This window comes from Electrona antarctica (assembly GCF_951216825.1).
Source record: "Electrona antarctica genome assembly, chromosome: 13".
NCBI classification, from domain to species: Eukaryota; Metazoa; Chordata; class Actinopteri; order Myctophiformes; family Myctophidae; genus Electrona; species Electrona antarctica.
The window spans coordinates 15,564,170-15,584,359 of record NC_136794.1 but is presented as its reverse complement, the minus strand read 5'-3'; the positions used below and the strand labels follow the sequence as shown (position 1 = coordinate 15,584,359).

Below are 20,190 nucleotides of genomic sequence, written 5' to 3'. Positions count from 1 at the left end.
TGGGCACCTAGAGATGTGGCCACCTGGACGACTGGGCACCTGGACAACTGGGCACCTGGATGAGTGGCCACCTTGACAACTGGGCACCTGGATGAGTGGGCACCTGGATGAGTGGGCACCTGGATGGCATGGTGTGGCGCTAGAGTGAGACCGGCCAAAGGTTGGTCGAGTTCTAGTTCACTTAATTGAGAGCATGCAACTGAGAGGAAGACAGTGTAGGAGAGACAGACAGGGAGCTGAGTAGCACAGCTGAGAGGGAGCTGTAAGACAGACAGACAGACAGACAGACAGACAGACAGACAGACAGACAGATTCGGAAGCTGAGATTGAGGTCATGATTCAATCATAGGTCAGTAAAGGTTTAAGTAGTTCTTGAAGTGAATGACGGCACTAAAACTCAATTTTCGGCCATGATGTCAGATTTCTCATGTGAGATATGAGCCTATTTAATTCTTAAGTTCAAAAAGTGCAAGACGCGGTGAAATGCTGCAAACGTTCCAGTCGACTGATCGCCTTCAGCAAGGTGACGTTGCAGCACTGGTGGCAGCATTGTTGATATGCTGACCCAGTCCGGGTAAAAACGTCTACCATGGCACTTCCCGTAACCTGCAGGAGCAGTGGGCTGTTGATACGCTCATCTTGCTTTCTGCGTACAGCAAGTTCAAAATAAACATTGCACCTCCACTTGTACTGATCTCTGACCACCAGCATTCACATTATATTTACTTAGGTAAACTTGTGTAGAAAACTGTAGTGTTGCATGTCATTCTACGGGCTGAAGAGTTAGCACAACACTTTTGATAATAACAGAGTGCTTTTTATTCTTATCTCCACCAGGCCGAAGGCATGGGGAGAGAGTATGTTTTGCACTCCGTCCGTGTGTGTGTGGGTTTGTCCGTCTGTGTGTGTGTGTGTGTGTGTGTGTGTGTGTGTGTCCGTCCGTCCGTCTGTGTACAGCTAATCTCCGGCAACGTTAACCCGGTCAATGCCAAATTGTGCACACGCACTCCCTGGTGCGTGTGCCAATGCCCCACATTTTTCAGAACGGCCGGTTATAGCGCCACCAGGAGAAATCTTTCACAGACTTTCCTACTAGGCTGAGGAATATATCCCACCCTTTTCACATTGGCCTGTTATAGCGCCACCAACAGGTGGATTTTTGCTAAACACATTTTTGGAACAAAATGCCTCAAATCATCCAATTGTCATCCAAGGCGTAAGAAGAAATGGCACCCTTTTCACATTGGCCTGTTATAGCGCCACCAGGAGGCCACAACCTGACCTGCCCTGGTGAAGACCTGTGCCCCGAGGGGCACTTTATCTAGTTTTCCTTGTTTTCTTTTTTCTGCATATGCAGGACTTACTTTGCACATACCTGGCACTATATGTACAGTATATCGTTGCTGTCGGGCAGAAGCCTTTATGTCCAGAACTGTTATTTTTCAGGAAATGGAAGTTACATTATAGGCTACATTGATGCTCTCATCTCCTCTTCCCAGCTGACTCATTAAATCCTGCACTTCTTTCTTTCTCTCCACCCCTCTTTCCGTCTGTCTCACTCACTTGCATCTGTATTTGGCAAGCAAAGACGACACAATGCTTTAAGAGCCATTTACTGATTTCAACAGATGCTTCACTTCTGTGAAGATGTTCATGACTGATTGAACCATATAGGTTTATTTGTAGTCGCCAATCTCGCCATAGATAAAACTAAACAGTATTTTGAATGATGCAGAAATGGAACACCTTGATATGAAAGATCACACAGTGACTCATGTGAGAGCCCAATACAAGGCAAAGCAAAGCAAAGTTATTTGTTTACCCAGGGCGAATGGACTAAGCTCGAGATGCTTGTTTACAGCCAGACCCTGCTCATAGAACATTTCATGGTAGGGGTTCAATGCCTTGCTCAAGGGCACTTCAGCGGTGGTAATTTTAACGTGCCGGTCCGGGGATTCGAACTGGCGACCTTCCGATAACAAGACCGCTCCGCAAACCGTTCGGCCACCGCTGGGAAGGGCAAGGGGTCAACTTCTCCTTTAAGGGGCCCTTATGCTGTGATTCTAGCAGCGACAAAGAAAAGTCATCTATTCATTTTTAATGAAAGCATGCGCCATGAACCTACAGTACAAGTGATGCCTATATGGCTTTTCACCAGGACGTGACTGACGCTCCTAGAAAATTTATTTTCATTGAGGCAGGCATTCAGGTGGTGGTGGTGGGGGACCGGGGGCACAAGCTTGTGAAACTGTCACATTTGTGCTTGTCTCACGAACACGCCCGCTCGCATCGAGAGTTGAATTGCGTTGACCTTTCTTTCTACGTGACACATAGAAAGGCCACAGCGTCTATTCACCTGCGGAGCGTTGTGCGACCCTGTGGATCCAGGCAGGTATACGTGGGCGTAGTGTTGCTCCTTGTGTGTGAAGCATTCATTGTTGAGTGAAGCATTCATTGTTGAGTCGTTAATGAAGACAGTCAAGGGAAATAGCAAAAGGATGTTGTTAACGACAAGATTGAGGTTTTCTTCCATTTACTAACAGTGGAATATCTATATAATGAAACATTAAACTATAGAGTTCTATGTATTGTCTACATAAAATGCTATCTAAGTTACATAAGTTGAGCACTAGCCGTAGGCAAGTGCAGTTCTGAATGCAATGGGAAGTGCATTCCATACAGTAGTTTTGGAAGATATGGGAGTGCCATACCTTTGGTTGCTTTGAAGGCCAGCATCAGAGTTTTGTACTCTGTGTAGGCAGCGACCGGGAGCCAATGGAGGGAGCGGAGAAGGGGCAGACGTGAGCATTTGGGCTGGTTGAAGACCAAGCAAGCTGCAGCATTCTGAATCAATTGGAGAGGCTTACTTTAAGGGGTAATCCAGACGAGGACGATTTTGGTGTTTCTCGGGCAAGTAATTAGCCGATCTGCCCTTTTTGTCACACGGAGACGGCGTTTTGGGGGACTTTAACGGCTAATTTTGAAACTACCTTCCAGAGTGGGAAAGTTTGGAGACGCGACTTTCACGTCTCCGTGTGTACAGCGAATGCCGCCTAATTTGCTGAAACGGTGATGTCATAGTCCCCTCGCCCCCTCCAAACTAACCAGTGTTAATGGTTTATTTCACCATAACCACTTACATATAAGTGTGTGTGTGAGGAGCTGATCACAGATAGAGGGAAAGTGTTATATTTGGCCTATTATTTATGCTATATATTATTGACCGCGTCTGTGTCAGACGCAGTCACAGAGAGAGAGAGAGAGAGAGAGAGATGCTGCGTGTTAAAAAATAGAAGGGGCGCACGCTCTCTCTCTCTCTCTCTCTCTCTCACACTCTCTCTCTCTCTCTCTCTCACACACTTACTTTGTGCTTGCTGCTGTTTTCAGAAGAATTAATCCAAGGTTTGTCATATATTATGGTTTAGTAGGCATACACTAGTAGGCATACACATTAGTAGGCATACACACACTAGCTGGTCAGTCAGTGTGTGCAGACTCAGAGAGAGAAGCAGCACTTCTCTGCTCATTAAATTGATATGACGCATATGCGCATCTGATCAAGATAATTAGTTATTTGGCAACACCTGTGTGAAATACCAACGCTTTCATATAGCCTACTTTTAGAATAAGCTTTTTCTTTTTTTTGATGGCCATCTACAGGCCGACCATGTGTACTACAACTTTCTATTGAAAACGAAGCAGTTTACCGGTCTCGAGTGGACGTCGTACATAATTAACATAACCGCAATGTAGACGCAGTAAAGTTTTATATCGTTCGCAAACTTAGGCGGGGAACAGCCCGCGACGTCCTCGTGTACCCGGCCCCTAAGTGTGCATGCCGGTAGGCCAGTAAGGAGAGTTACAATTGTCAAGTTTTGATATGACTGATGTCTGGATAAGGAGCTGGGCTGACTCCTGGGTGAGGAATTAAGGGTCTAATTCGTCACATGTTATAGAGTGTAAACCTATGGATCAAGTGATCACTGGATCGTGTGCTTCACAACTTGTAGATCAGCATAAACGGACGTTAATAAAGTAAATAGCTGATTCTCACTCAAAGTGCACGGGAGTAAGGAATGTAAGGACTGCCAACTGTAGCCTACAGTAGACTTTGTTGCATGCATAGGCCTACCGCATTATCTGCACACCTGTCAACATTGTGATTTGAACATGGGGCATGAGGTTCAACTTCATTCCCGTTATATTTTCTTCAAGGGGGGAGATATTTGTTTTTGTTTCTAATGTAGCGGTGTGACCAAGTCTAAAACCAGTGAAATGTCTGTGTCAAACCATAGGGTTACATGCTTTCATAAAACTCAGCGTCCCTGTTTATTTGTTCAGCACAAATTACTTGCTAGACAGTTACATGGAACATAAACACTCAAATCAACTCAATCAAACGTCAGTTTGATTTTCAAAGGTTATACATATTGTTTTTAAGGAGGTATAGTTAATTCCAATTATACCATCATTTGTCTCACTTCATCAAACAGTTCAAATCAGTCAAACACAGGCAAATTTGACTTGACTTTGATTGGCCAGAAAAGGCCACGCCCAGGTGTTCACGAGAAGAGTACATTACATTTGTGACAGCCAGGCTCTGACAGGCTGTCAGGGCTGTCATGAGACAAGTTCAGACAACCTCTGATAGGACGTGCTGGTGCTGCAAGTAGGCAAACATGAGATCAAATCAAGAAGATAGCTATATAGAGTGATGAATACAAAACCGCAGTTTTAGGATCACAAAATAAAACTGCTATGAGAGGTGTGTTAACATGGATATTTGACATGTTACAATCTGCACATATATTATCTGTAAAACATATGTGAAGCACATTCAATCAGACCATGTGCCATTTGTGGACGGACGGACGGACGACGGACATGACTACTGGTCATGGTCAAATTAACCTTCTTCTCAATCTTCTGATAAGCACACATGGCAAACGCACACGCACACATATGCCCGTGCACGCCTACTGCCCTTCAATGCAATGGTAATTGCATGCAAAAGGACCAGAGGTGAGGAAAAACACAGAAGTAGTGCTATCCCTCCCAATACATGCTCAGCCAGGCATGGCCCTCTCATTCCTTTTGTTAAATAATACCTCCACCTCCTCCATTCCATTTGATTTCTCATTTCTCACATTGTACAATGTGGCTGAGCCGAGGTAGCGGGGAAGAAATATGCAATTACCGCTCTGCTGTCTCCTATGGCCTTGAGATTTCTTATTAGGGTCAGACTAGAAAAGCTCTGCTTGCTTGAATGAGCCCAGCGAGGTGGTCATTACGCAGTCCTCCTCCACGCCTATTATTGCATTAGCCAAACTGACCGTTAAATGAGCTTTCCCCATCTGGACACACACAGCAGGCCGGGCACTGAGTTACACTTGTGATTCTGTTTAAAAATGTAGTTTTTTTTTTAGTTTTTCTTTGGATTTTGTCAATCCAAAGCTTGTGGCCTCTTAGTCAAACCTTTAGAGACCCGGTTCAAAATGGACCCAACCATAATTGGTCTATAGACTGAATCAGTCAATATTTTGGACCCAGATCAGCTCACATCTCACATAGGGTCTCGGGGTTTTCGGGGTGGGCCTGGCCAGACCTGGCCATACCTTCAATGTGCAGTTCATTGTAAAAACCATTTGGTGCATTTCTTTGCTTCTCCACTGAAAGGCTGTGACTCATTCCTTAACTTAACGTCTGCCTCGCCACAGAAGCAAATTACAGCAGAATATTTTAAGTGTACATGGCTACATGTTCCTTCTCACCACTGCCAATCAGTGAGTCATTCTCAGACATCTGAGCCACTGCCTAAACAACATGCATTAACATGAAGGCAGAAATCAACTGTTCAAGGGGCTAAATGCGTCAGTCGTTCAGCATGGTAATTCACCCCAAGTCTCACCACAGATCCCGCTCTTTACTCACTGCGTGCGTCAACTTTTTATCACCACTGATTGGCCAATCATCCTCGTCCCCCCAGGTCTAAATTGCTCTCTGATTGGCTGTGAAAAAAATAATCATTCCTCAGGGTGACCTCAGCTTTTAGATTGTGGGAAATTTTATTTCCAGCTAGGAGGTACGTATGGTGGTTGGGAGGAAATGGATATCTGATGGTCAGAGAGAGAGAGAGAGAGAGAGAGAGAGAGAGAGAGATGTATATATATAGAGAGAGAGAGAGAGAGAGAGAGAGAGAGCGAGAGAGAGAGAGAGAGGTTAAATAGGGGTTTTAAGGCACAACACAGAGTGACATAGACTATAGGGGTTACACAGAAAGCGCAATTGTTTTGTTTGCTAGTTTTTTGACAGCGTTGCTCTGCAGGAGGCTACAGCAGGGTCAGTCCGAGTGCCCGTGTGTTTGTCTGGAGGCGCTAATCTCGCAAATCACTGGACCGATCAACGCCAGACTTCGTATGTACACTGTATACAGCACGGTTTCACAAGTGTTTAATTTTCTGAAATAGAAAGGCAGCCTTCAAAAGTTCAAATCTAGACTTCCCTGTGTCAGACCAATGGTACTTCAGAACAAGGTCAGACTAATGGCATGGCAATATAGTGTGGCAGATCTCGATGAAGATCAGCAGAAGGTGTAGGACAGGCTCTCCTCCTCTGCCATGTTTGCTGATCTATATTGTCCTGCATCTTCCTCGATTTTAGACATTGACACGCTCCTCTCCAAAAGTTGTACCACTGCACAGAGCGCTGCAGTAAACGTGCTGGGAAGAGGAGCGTTCCGAACGCATGTTTACCATAGAAATGCAAGGCAGAAAGACACTGGCAGCTCAAAATACACATGGCCCCCTAGAGCTATGATATTATAGAGAACTGTTTTAATGAATAATGGATGATAGTGTGGGACACAGAGGTGGAAAGGTGATCTTATATGAGTGAAAGAAAGAGAGAAGAACTAGAGAGAGAGAGAGAGAGAGAGAGAGATGGATGAGTGGAAAGTAGAGTAAACAGCCAGAAGTGTTGGTGTGTTCCTGCAGGTTGTGTGAGTTGCCACCTGCCCAGCAGCCATCTGATTCACCAAAACTAACGTGATTTTACACTGGTAATTAGCGTGCCGTTAGTTATGAGCAATTATCCTCGCTTGCTCCCCATTGCTAATGGTGAAGATGAGCGAGAAAATGAGTGATTACCATTAGACCTCTGTCATTATGCCTCATGCTTGTCTAGCGATGAGACAAATGAGATATGTTCACGTGTGTGTACGCGTGCATACTCCATTTTCGACATACTATCCCCTTCTCCACAGGGCAGCCGCTGACTGTATCACGGATCCATAATGTGGTGCCCCTCAGCAGGGGGTGAGAGATGGAGGTAATCCCCACCGATGGGCCTCCATGCTGGGAAGGACTCTCAACTCTAGCCCCCTGCCTGAGGCCTGAGCGGCTGGGTTAAGACTACATGATCCACACTCACTGAGCAAACACCTGAGCTACAGAACTCCCTTCTGCTCAGCAGCGGTTAGCCAACGGGGGGGGTTTAAAAAAAAACATGATGGGATTGAAATTGAAAGGCTGTCCGCTCTATTCACCGGCTGCGGCGACAATTCATGTTGGCCCCGCTGACTCCCAGTGGGTTTCAATCCATGTGGCATGTCACTATTTTGTACCGGACAGCCAACTGGCATCTGTAGGCACTAATTTCTCCGCGAGGGCTAACGGTTGATGCAGTAGTAATGCCTTAGATGTCATTAGCCAGTGCACTTGGCAGCTGCGCTGGAACATTACCCCGTCCTTTAACACAATCGAACCGGGGAGGGAACGGCCCGGCTCCATGTGATTACAGGATCAATGTTATTTACTGTACGCCGCAAACGCTTCACGCCAGGAAACAAATAACACACTTTTATAACTTCACTAAAAGGCCCAGCAGCCATATGCTGCTGGTAGAAGAAGCCAGGGCCAAAATGCAATTAACGCTGCAGCTTTCGTTCCGGCTGCATTTATCAGGTCTTATCTAATGAACCAAACAACAGGGGTTTCACGTGGAAAGAAAACGGTAATGTCCCCCTGTTTTGGACGACACAGGCCGTGGTTGTAATACGCAGTTATGCTTAAGACCTTTACAGTGTCATGAGGGAAATGTTATTTCTTAGCGTGGGTATAAGTGCAGTGGGAATCGAACCGAATAACCTACAGCACTAATGATGGTGTGCTCACTGCTCAGTGACATAAAAGTCTAAAATGCCCAAATAGCAAATGACCAAAAACCTGGCTTGCTTGTTTATGAAAGCCAACCAAATGGTACATTACAAGAGCCTGTGTTTATGATAATTACACATTAACCACTTGTAATCTCCGGACGCTATTATGGGCATTACGGTCTTTAAAACAATGGGAGTGTGACGAATAAAAGATCCAACAATGCATGCAGGAATAATTGGTATGAGACTATTCATATCTTGATGCCTCGTTCATACAGGTTGAATTTGCAGTGAGACATTTACTGGAAATTGTATTTATGGTCACAAGGGTTGTAACGATATAGTAACTGTATCGAAATATTGATTTTAATTTAAAAAATTGAAGTATATCGATAAACGTATCATATCGTTTCGTTTGACTTTGTATCGTATGGTTTTGCAATTGAAATAATCGGTATCGAATTGTTTTGCAATGTATATAATCAATTGAATCAAGTACTTGATTGTATTTAGGGCATTGTATGTAGCAATTCTAAGAAGAAAAAGAAAATGGGTTTAATTACTTTTCCATTCCATATGGCTACAATTGGTCTATCGAAAAATGTTCAAGACTAGTAAAAATAATCGAGCCGAAATAGTCAAGCCCCATATTCTTTTTCTCCTTTTTTCTTTTTTTTGGAATAGGGCGCAAGTGGTTCATAACCACTCTGTAGTGTATTAGAAGAAGTGGTTCATATAACCAGTTACGTTCAGTGTATTAGAAGAAGTGATAGTTTTGGTTACCGTTTCCTACAGGAGGATAACGTCTCTACTCCCACGACAAGCGCCCTCGACACGGCCTTGAGCAAGGCACTTAACCTCCAGCTGTCCTGCTGGAAGCGTTCAGCTCCAGCGGTAGAAACCCGTGCTCATTATAGGGTCCCAGGGGTCCATCAGTGCTCAGGTGTGGAGCGGCGCGTAGCTGAAACCAGGAAATGATGTTTAATCTCAGCATCCACATAGAAATGCTATTGTGTCTCCCATGTGGATCTCAGACTTAATGTGACCAGCCTGTGATGGCTGTGATCTATGACATCTTAATGTGACCAGCCTGTGATGGCTGTGATCTATGACATCAGCCATCGATGGCCTACTTGGTGGAGTGAATACAAAGTTTGGACACACACACACACACACACACACACACACACACACACACACACACACACACACACACACACACACACACACACACACACACACACACACACACACACACACACACACACACACACACTGTAAAAAAAGAAATTATTGTATTATGATTTATCACCATGTGCTGCTATTAACAGCTCTATTATACAAATAATTTGATCTGAACGCTGTGTCGGTCATTTTTACCATTAGCTAATGTACATCATTTTCAGGTCTATGAATACATTACAGCCAATGTCAATTAGCCTACTGGAATATAACGAAGCGAACATTTCAGACCAATATAATCTCACTGACAGAAATATGGAGCCAAAGTATAATATAGCCGCTGTCGGGTGGAAACCTTGTTGAAAATCATTCCTTTTATATTATTTTAAAATAGTGAAAATAGCTGATTAACAAGCTCACAACACCTTGCGAGTATATATCTGCTATTTTCAATACTTTACTGCCACACTTTTGTGTGATGAAGCAGGGCATTAACCTGCAATGCTTTAGGCCGGTTTAGGATCAAATATACTGCAGCGCAACAAAATATAATTGAGCTCCATTATGGGATCTCGGAGCAAAAGGTCCACTCGGGGTTGGTTTTCTTATATGAAAATGTTTTCGGAACGGCTCGGAATCAGATCAAATTTCACAGATCCATTTCAGATCGGGACCATTTTATTTGACCCATGAAGAGCTCTAGCTGATGGGGATGTTTTATCAGTGCTTCTGGTCAGACTGGAACACAATGGGCTTTTGGTGTTATTTCCATTTAACAAGCATTGAAAAACGTACAGCTGTTGTAATACCGTATCTGCAAACTGTTAAGTATTCAATCAATAAATCAATAAATCCATCACACTGAATTAAATGCATGCCTTTCCTTTTGGCAAATTATATTTTGTTTTGTTTGTGGATATTCATGTTTAATAATATAACAATTTTATTATAAGCACATTATGCTTTGGGCAAATTATCTCAATTTGTTACTTAAAGAAATGAAGATAGAAGATCTATACACGCTCACATGTCATCGCGACACCTTGTGAGCTAGTTAGTAGATGTGCTATTTTCGCAAGTTGTTGTCTAATTTACTAAACAGGGGCTTAAATGGTTAAACATTATTTATTTATTTAATTTTTTTTTACAAATCGAACCCAGATGTCTCTTATTTATGTTTCCAGCCATCCGTCCGCCTCTCGGATCACATGGCCTGTCTGTCCGCCATGGCAGACATCACGTCCGTCTCTTGGCAGGCAGAGGACAAGTTCTGATGTCCGTCCAGACGTATCTGTGACAGATTTTCTGGGGATACGTTGCCAGTACCAAGGCCTGGTCTAGGTCCGACGTGCCGTGCAGCCAAACCGCCTCCTTCCTGCAGGCGGACAACACGTTCACATGCCGCCAGTCAAAGCTCATCGCCAAACACTTCCTACTCCTCATCCCATAGGAGGCCAACACCTATCTGGTTCCAACAGAGATAAAGTCCCAGACGCACTGCCACAATTCACCCTCTGTCAAGTCCCGCCCGTGGTTGTGCCCCTCTTCGCACCCATTGGTTGCCGTTTCGTGGTTGGACAAAAATCTCTCTCTCCATCCACTACCATTGAAATAACGTGTTTTTCAGTTGCTTTGTATTGATATTGTGTGCGTTTAATTCTTATTTTAAACTTGGTGTCAGTAAAAAGGAACATCACAGGTGCAGCATGGTGACTGGGCATATCATGTTTGTTTTTAGTTTTTTCCAAAAATTATGTTTTTTCAACATAAACAAGGCTGAACCAGGGCGGAACAAGACAGAAAGAGCCTGCTGGTTAGTCAGTCAGGGACCAATCAGAAGTCTGACAAAGGGTGAATTATACATTCATATCTATTAAGTCCACAAATCTCTGTGAGTGTGTGCGTGGGCATACAGTATGTGTAGTACAGTGTGGAGGAAGTCAAGATCGGTGGCCGGTGGCCAAAGATCATAGCAAATGACCCTAATGACACAACACAAATGACACCCCGCCCATGACGCAAAAGGGTGCGACGCAAAAACCCGGCACTCCCAACTTAGGTATGAGTAAACATGTAAATAAAGAAAGTAATAGTATACAGTAACACACAGTGAGGTGCCTTAGTAGGTGCTACCTGTATATAAATTGTGTGTATGTAGGTGTGTGCGCGTGCAGTTTGTGTGTGCAAGGACTGTTTGGCAGGGACTCTTGGCTTGAGGCTTATATTGTGCTGATAGGTTTACAATCCCTCCTGATATGTGCCTGCTGAGAGAGAGAGACACACACACACACACACACACACACACACACACACACACACACACACACACACACACACACACACACACACACACACACACACACACACACACACACACACACACACACACACACACACAGAATCTATTAGGAAATCTGCGCTGTCAGTACTTTTCATGGAGCACAATTCTAAAATGTCATTCCGAGGGAAAATAGAGAGGTTTATTTCAACAAAATGCTATACAAGCCCCACTATTAGCTCAAAATATCACCCTCATATTTCAGAAATACAGTTGACAATCCTCCAAAAGTGTATTACGATATACAATAGCATCTGTAAATCGCTAGAATTTGTTTTAGACCATCAACCTGACAGGGGGTGATTTTTTCATAAAATGTCATTCCGAGGGAAAAGAGAGGTTTATTTCAACAAAATGCTATACAAGCCCCACTATTAGCTCAAAATATCACCCTCATATTTCAGAAATACAGTTGACAATCCTCCAAAAGTGTATTACGATATACAATAGCATCTGTAAATCGCTAGAATTTGTTTTAGACTATCATCCTGACAGGGGGTGATTTTTTCTCGTTGGTGCCCTGTCATTTTTGAAGCAGCAATACTATTGATTAAAGGGGGACAAAGGTTGACATAACTTCTGTTCAGAAACAGCTGCACAACAACATTGGTATTGTTAACGGATCCCCAGATTAATATGTCACACCAGTATGAGAATATCTTCAGCTATTTTGTCAGTGACAAGGCTAAGCTGTTCAGAGGAGAAAAACAACATCAGTGTAGCATGAATGAATGTGTCACTAACCGCAAATCCCAGCCTTGCTTAATGCTTTCTCAGAAAGGAAGCCCCGGGATTTTCTCTCTCCGTTCATCGAACAAATCGATTTAATCCATCTTTCTTTAGATTAGATCTTTCCACAAACTTTCACAAAGGCAATCGAGAACCTCACACAGGACTTAATGTTCATGATAAAATACCACCATTTTTTCCTACTCAGTCTGTGTCTCATAGGAAGGCTGTGGGCAGTTCAGAAACCCGTCCACGAGTGACATCATCGATGGTGAATCCAAGCTAATAGAAACGGCAGGCTTTCTTTTCCTGAAAAGTTGCAATGCAAAAGTTGAATCCATCGTTCTCACGATAATAAAAATCTAAATATATTTTAAAACAAATCTTGTTTAAAATAAAATCTGCCTAATGATGATGTCACTGGTGGACGGGTGTCCGAACTGCCCAAAGCCCTCCTATGAGACACAGACTGAGTAGGAAAAAATGGTGTCGTTTTATCATGAATATTAGTGAGGACCAATTATACGAAGAGATGTTGAAAAGTGGTGAAGTGGTCCTTTAAGTGTTTAATCAGACTAATGGAGTATATAACATTATAACATATCAAAAACAACTCCCCCCCCACCCCCACACCCCGGGTAGGGCTGTGCACAGTGGACAAAATCAATATTACAATATTGTTTTTTTAAATACTTGATATGCCCCTTGGTTCGCCCATATGGGTCAACGTGTCTCCACCAAGAGTGCTGCATTATCACCATCTGAGCAGCCATCAGATGGGTGTAGCTGAAACTGAACTTCCCGTGTGGCATTTATGAAGGTCTAGCATGTTTTGTTTATTGTAACACAGCAGAAGGGCGAGCACACACTGGTCGCGTGACCCGTTCACTTAAGATGAGACATGCGGTCTACACACACACACACACACACCTTAACCTCACTGAACCGCATTACCCACAATTCAATACCCATAATTACCCTGGCCCACGGTCAAGCCGCCTTTATCGTGCATAGCCTTGGATCGTGTTCATTTAAGTAGTGTGATAGGGCTGTTCTTCATTAAAATTGACAATTCTTATTAAGTGTTGCAACCCCGGGGTCACTCTCGCTCCGTAGAAACGCGGAGGGGATCGTGGCGGAGCAGCGTGTCAAACACACGTGCTAATGGGTGTGTTTGGTACGGGTACAGAGAATGATGAATGATACATAATGTCAATAGGACTACAAAAAGATCCATTACCAAAATAAATCTCTAAAAGAGAAAAGCAGCACTCACAGAGATGTCCTTTAAGGAACTTTTAATTCAATAAATAAAGTGGCGTGGTACGCTGCAGAGCAGGCAGCACAACGCATGCGTTTTGGCATAAAGATTAATTCCGATCATGGCATACAATGTCAACAGAGACAATGAGAGAGAGAGACAGAGAGAGAGAGAGAGAGAAAGAGAGACAGAGAGAGAGAGAGAGAGAGAGAGAGAGAGAAAGAGAGAGAGAGAGAGAAAGAGAGAGAGAGCAGCATTGAGGTGTAGTGATGAATTACTGACAATCTAATCCTTCAGCCTGAAAGTGACACAAACACAAAGAAACACCTTGAGAAGCCAAAGTGTGCGTGTGCGTGCGTGCGTGTGCGTGCGTGCGTGCGGGGACATGGGGCGGGGACCAATACCCCACAAGGATAGTAAAACCAGAAAAACTGGAAACTGGTACTTCATGAGCTAATAAAGGTTTGTTTTATAGCTAATATTACGACGACTAAAATATTCAAGTTGTCGGCGGGGATGGGAGTGGACATTTACGGATTAGGTTTAGGGGATGGAGTTAGAGGGCGGCGAGGGCTGAGTGGGTAGAGAGGCCGTCTGGGAATCCAAGGGTTGCCAGTTCACACTTTGGGCCGCCCAGAAAACGTGTTTAAGGGTCCGTGAGAAAGCAGCTAATCTCGGACGATCTGCCTCACACTTGTATAGGGGCCTCTTAACAACACAGAGCCATGCAAAATGAAATATTTCAAAAAGTATAAACCATGTGTGAAAAAGGTAGTGGACCGATGTATACTTTTGTGGCCTGGTGGCAGTCTACACAAGAAATATGTGTGCCCATCGGTCCAGCGGTTTGTGAGATTGACAAAGACACTTGCTGATCTAATGTTTTCCTTTATGTCATTACTTATCTCATCTCACAGTGTTTATGAGAGCAATGTGAGATAAACAAACAACAGCGACAGAAATTACAGCACAGCGCACCATCAAATCTACCATCAAAAGTTTGGAGAATGGGGCGACGAGATGAAACCTTTTCCAGCTGTCGTCTGATTCATACTTGCTTGCGTGTCAGTGTTGCAATGTCATCAATTTGATTAAAATGAATTATTGTTAATAATAATCGATTAAACCATGCATTAAGTGTTAGACCCTTATATAAGCAATGAGTGGATTACCAGAGATTAACTGGCAAGGGCACAATTAAGGTCACATGCACGCACACATGCACGCCCGCACGCGCACTAATACTATACACACACAGTCTTGCACCCGCACATTCTCTTGTAAACACTCACACACACTCACCATAACGATCACTGATTTACACAACCAGATATAAACAGCACAGGTGGTCCGCCCCGGGCCAGGGAGGGGGGGGGGGGGGGGGGGGGAAGAGAGAGAGAGAGAGAGAGAGAGAGAGAGAGATATGAACGTGTTAACGTGTGAAAACTATGTGAGTCTGCCTGGAGGTGAGGACTGAAGAGAATGCAAACTCCTTCATGCAGCTGGAACACTTTAACACACAGGCGCACACACAGGCGCACACACACACGCGCACGCACACACACACACAAAACGACATGATATGACAAATGCATTCAAAATGAATCTCCATGTTCAAATGTAATGTTTTTACACCAACTCCACTGTCTGCATGCAAATTTGCAAATTCACACACACTCACGCATCTGTTTCTAACCCATACACCTCTCTCTGCCTCCTGCATGTGTTTAGCTGTACGTGTGCATGAGAAAGTATGTGCATGTGAGCGTCTGCCTGCCTGCCTGCCTGCATGATTTTTTTTTCCTGCACGTGTGCCGGGATCCATGTATTTATGTGATTGCATACTGTGTGTGTGCTTGTGTGTGTGCGTGCGGGCGTGTGTGCATGTAATGTGCGCTCCATTAGCAGCAGAACTCTTCCTCTCTGCTCACCGGATCTGAAACCCAGACGTCCATCTCTGAATCTTCAGTTTATTGATCCAGCAGTAATGCACTTTGCCTTTCACAAGGAAAGACACAATTCACTGCAAGCTGCTGTGAGTGTGAGCGCGTGTGTGTTTTACACAGGCCTGAGGACTCTCACACACACACAAGCCTATAGGAGAAGGCATTAGACAAATAATTCAGAACGGACCACAAGCTAACAGTATCAGAACGCCTGGACACACAGCACACAAACATGCATGAAGATAAGACAGATACGTGAAAGTGTTAGCGACTAGCAAGCGCACGCACGCGCGCACGCACGCACGCAGGCACGCAGGCACACACGCAGGCACACACACAGGCACACACACAGGCACACACACACACACACACACACACACACACACACACACACACACACACACACACACACACACACACACACACACACACACACACACACACACACACACACACACACACACAGCTAAAATAAACTTGAAGAGCCCCACCGGGAGCATGCATCGACCACATAATCCCTGGTAATTCTGCAGTTGGATTTTGTCTGGAGACCTGTGTCACATGTCCTCTATTGTCCTGCACTAAATCAAGTATTAAACATGTCAGCATGGTGCACGCACGCACGCACGCACGCACGCAGTGTTGACAATATTTTTTGTCATTTTTTTGTCTTGTATTCTTTTTCAAATACAGGTGTTTTTACAGTGTGGGTTACACCGACAAGGATTAAATTAATACATTGTTTAGGGCTAAGCCAAGGATTAGGTTTTATTTCAAATTTAATGTAATTAATTTAAGCGATAAAACCCTTAATGTCTTTTTACAAACGTGTGACAAATCATGTAAAAATCGGCGGCGAGTATTTTTGCATCAACCTATCCAGCTGGTGTGTGTGTGTGTGTGTGTGTGTGTGTGTGTGTGTGTGCGCACGTGTGTGCACGTGCGCACGCGCACTGTAGGACATATTCCACTTGGGTCACACGACAGCGATTCATGGAGCATTACTGGTTAAAATCGGGCAAAACAGAAGCCGTTTCTCCTGTGGATACTACACACTATTTCCGACAAGATGTCATTACTAAGAGCAGAGGAGGACAGCCAGAGACAGCCGACTGCTAATCAGAAAGCCCGCCAGCTTGGTCATAGCTATACCTCACTCAAGCTGACCATGGCCCTGCTAAACAGCCAGTGAGTGCATCTCTGAAGAGTGATGTCAGCCACAGGGCTAGCCTCCTGCTGCCAGAGTCCTCTCCAACGCCGATCCACTGGGCGGTACGCCTGAGGACATTCTGTAAGAGTGCTCTCAGGAGCACAGCCCAGTGGTTTGGCGCTGGAGATGACTTTGAGCCGTGGCAGAGGAAGAGCCGGAATCACTGTAGTCAGCACTTTGGCAAGCTCAAGGGCCAATACAGAGGGCCTGAGATGTTCGCCAGCATCGATCAGGGTCTGGACTCACCAACAGCACACAAGATGCCCAAGATCTTGGACCCTTCTGGTCGGGCAGGGGCCCGATGAGAAGCATGGGTCCCCCCATCTATCCCCACAGAACCCACAATCCCACATGCCACTCAGGTGGCTACAGTGACCCCGGACCTCACTGACCTCTGTAGCCAGTGCTCTGGTTATAACCCTTGCCAACCATAGGTGGGAGTCACCTCAACCTGCTGATGGGGTGTAGCAGCCCACTGTATGGACTCCAAGCTCAAGTGTCAGTATGGGGTGGTGGTGGGTAAGTGGATGAACCGCCACCATCAACGCAGTGTCTGCATCAATCTCCAAAAGCAGCTAGATGACTACCACAGTTACAGGCCCTACTTTACATATTATGGCTTTTCCCCCATTGGGTTTGCACAGCATTCTAATACTATACGGAACTAGTACGGAAGAACAAGTCTACAATTATAAGACTTTTTTTATTTTTGGATTTTTTTCTGTCTTTGATAGTATACACAGTATATAGACAGGAAATGGAGAGAGAGAGAGAGAGGGGGGGGGGAGACGGGGAGTGACACACAGCAAAGGTTGTCAGGATCGCGCTACATTTTAGCTCAAGTACCAAGACAGATAGGTCAGCTGTCCGGGCTTACTATAATAGACAGTGCAATCAAACCCTGAAATGTCTTATTTTTAAACCTTTTAAGTATTTATTTCTACATTGGAGGATGACTGACGTGGTTACACTGACGTCATAGACAAGATGACATATGTCCATATATAGACCAGACAAATTCGCTGGTAGTCACCTGTTCATATTGTGTCAGATCTGGAGTCACTCACTGTAAGACATATTCCTCTGGGTAGTCACATGACAACAATACCTGGAGCATGAGGTCAGCCGGCAACGGGTAAGTTCACCCTTGCAGAGCTAGTTCCTGCACATAGAGTTCAGAACAACAGCTAACCTGTAGTGGAATCAGGCAAAACAGAAGCCGTTTCTGCTGTGGATATTAGACATCTGACATCTGACTAGATGTTAAGACAACTAGCAGAGGAGGAGGACAGCCAGGGAGACAGCCGAAAGAAGCCACCCAGCATTGTCATAAGTATTCCTCCTCAAAATGAGCAGCAAGACGAAACTGACCACGGCCCTGCTGAACAGCCAGTGAGTCCACCTCTGAAGAACGATGCCAGCCACATGGCTAGCCTCCCGCCGGCACAGTCCCCCCCAACACCGATCCACTGGGCTGTACGCCTGAGGACATTCTGTAAGAGTGCTCTCATGAGCACAGCCCAGTGGTTTGGCGTTGGAGATGACTTTGAGTTGTGGCAGAGGAAGAGCCGGCTTCACTGTAGCAAGCGCTTTGGCAAGCTCAAGGCCCAATACAGAGAGCCTGAGATGTTCACCGGCACCGATCAGGGCCTGGACTCACCAACAGCACACAAGATGGCCAGGATCGTGGAACCTCTGGCCAGGGAGGGGCCCGATGAAAGGGGTCATCCTGCGCAGACCCCACATTCAGAAACAGACCCCACTCAGGTGGCTTCAGTCACCTTGGAGGGCAGTTCACAGTCCACTGTCACCCACCAGGACGCAGGTTATAACCATAAACCCAAACGCATGCAGGAGTCTGTTGCCCGCATGAGCATCCAAGCCACCTGCAACCTGCTGAATAGGTGTTGTGGCCCACCGGACTCTAAGCACAAGCGTCAGTATGGGATGGGTGTGGTGGGAAAGTGGATGAAGCGCCACTATAAACAAAGTGTCAGCAGCAATGTCCAAAAGCAGCTAGATGACTACCACAGTTACAGGCCCTATTTTACATATTGGATTACCTTTGTCCACATACTGATCACCCTGCTTACTTGTTTCACATATGGCTTTGCCCCCATCGGATTTGCCCAGGATTCTACTACGGAACTAGTACGGAAGAACAAAGTCTACTATGATAGTGTAAGTTACACCCAGCAGAAAAACTTCTGGATCGGACCTAGTTCTGAGGACCTGATCCACCTGGGGGCCAAGTTCTCTCCGTGCATCCGCCAAGACCCCCAGATTGTCAGTCTGATCCAAACGGCCAAGGGCCTGGAGAGAGAGTCAGGCTGCTGTGTTCAGAACGACAACTCTGGTTGTGTGCAGACCCTCAGGTCTGACTGCTCGAGGATATTGGCCACCTTTGTGAAATGGCACAACGAGCCAGTGGACATCATCAGGTCCTCTGGTGCCATCTGTCACCAGGACCCTAGAGTGTGCGAAGAGCCTGCTTCGACAGAGCCACACAGGTGGCCTGATGACATCACCCAGTGGCCAGTGTGTACATCCCCCCACAAGGCAAAGAACACAGGCTACAGCCACATGGACTGTAACATTATAGGTAGGCCATGCTGCATAGGAGCCAAGGGCAGGTGTGAGATCTCTAGTAGAGAGTACTGCTCCTTTATGCATGGTTACTTCCATGAGGAGGCCACACTCTGCTCACAGGTCCACTGTCTAGATGAGGTATGTGGCATGTTACCATTTCTCGACCCTGACGTCCCTGACCAGTTCTATCGCCTCATACTCTCGCTCTTCCTCCATGCCGGACTGCTTCACTGCCTCGTGTCAGTGGCGTTCCAGGTGACAATACTGAGAGACCTTGAGAAGTTGGCAGGGTGGGTGCGTATCTCCATCATTTACATCCTTAGTGGCATAACCGGTAACCTGGCCTCCGCACAGTTCATGCCCTCAAGAGCCGAGGTGGGACCAGCGGGGTCACAGTTTGGCCTTCTCGCGTGCCTCTTCGTAGAGCTCTTCCAAAGCTGGCAGATGCTGGAGAAGCCATGGCGGGCTTTCATGCAGCTGATGTGCATCGTCGCCTTCCTTTTCCTGTGTGGCCTGATGCCGTGGATCGACAACATCGCCCACGTCTTCGGCTTCCTCAGTGGCCTGCTGCTCTCCTTTTCCTTCCTGCCCTACGTCACCTTTGGGACGTTTGACAAGTACCGGAAACGCCTCCTCATCGTAATATCCCTGGTGGTCTACATTGTCCTGTTCGTCTTTCTCGTGATATGGTTCTACGTCCACCCCATCAACTGGCCGTGGTTGGAGTACCTCACCTGTTTTCCATTCAGTAGCAAGTTCTGTGAAAAGTATGCCTTATAA

At 45.5% G+C, this 20,190-nt stretch overlaps 1 protein-coding gene across 1 annotated transcript; it reads left to right on the top strand.

The window, feature by feature from the left end:
• Positions 1 to 18,081: 18,081 nt before the first annotated feature.
• LOC306934863 (inactive rhomboid protein 2-like) lies at positions 18,082 to 20,190 on the top strand (the record flags this gene model as incomplete). The annotated part of the gene is made up of 1 exon (XM_079517672.1): positions 18,082 to 20,190. The coding sequence occupies one exon, from the start codon at positions 18,082 to 18,084 to the stop codon at positions 20,188 to 20,190; it is 2,109 nt and encodes a 702-aa protein (XP_079373798.1).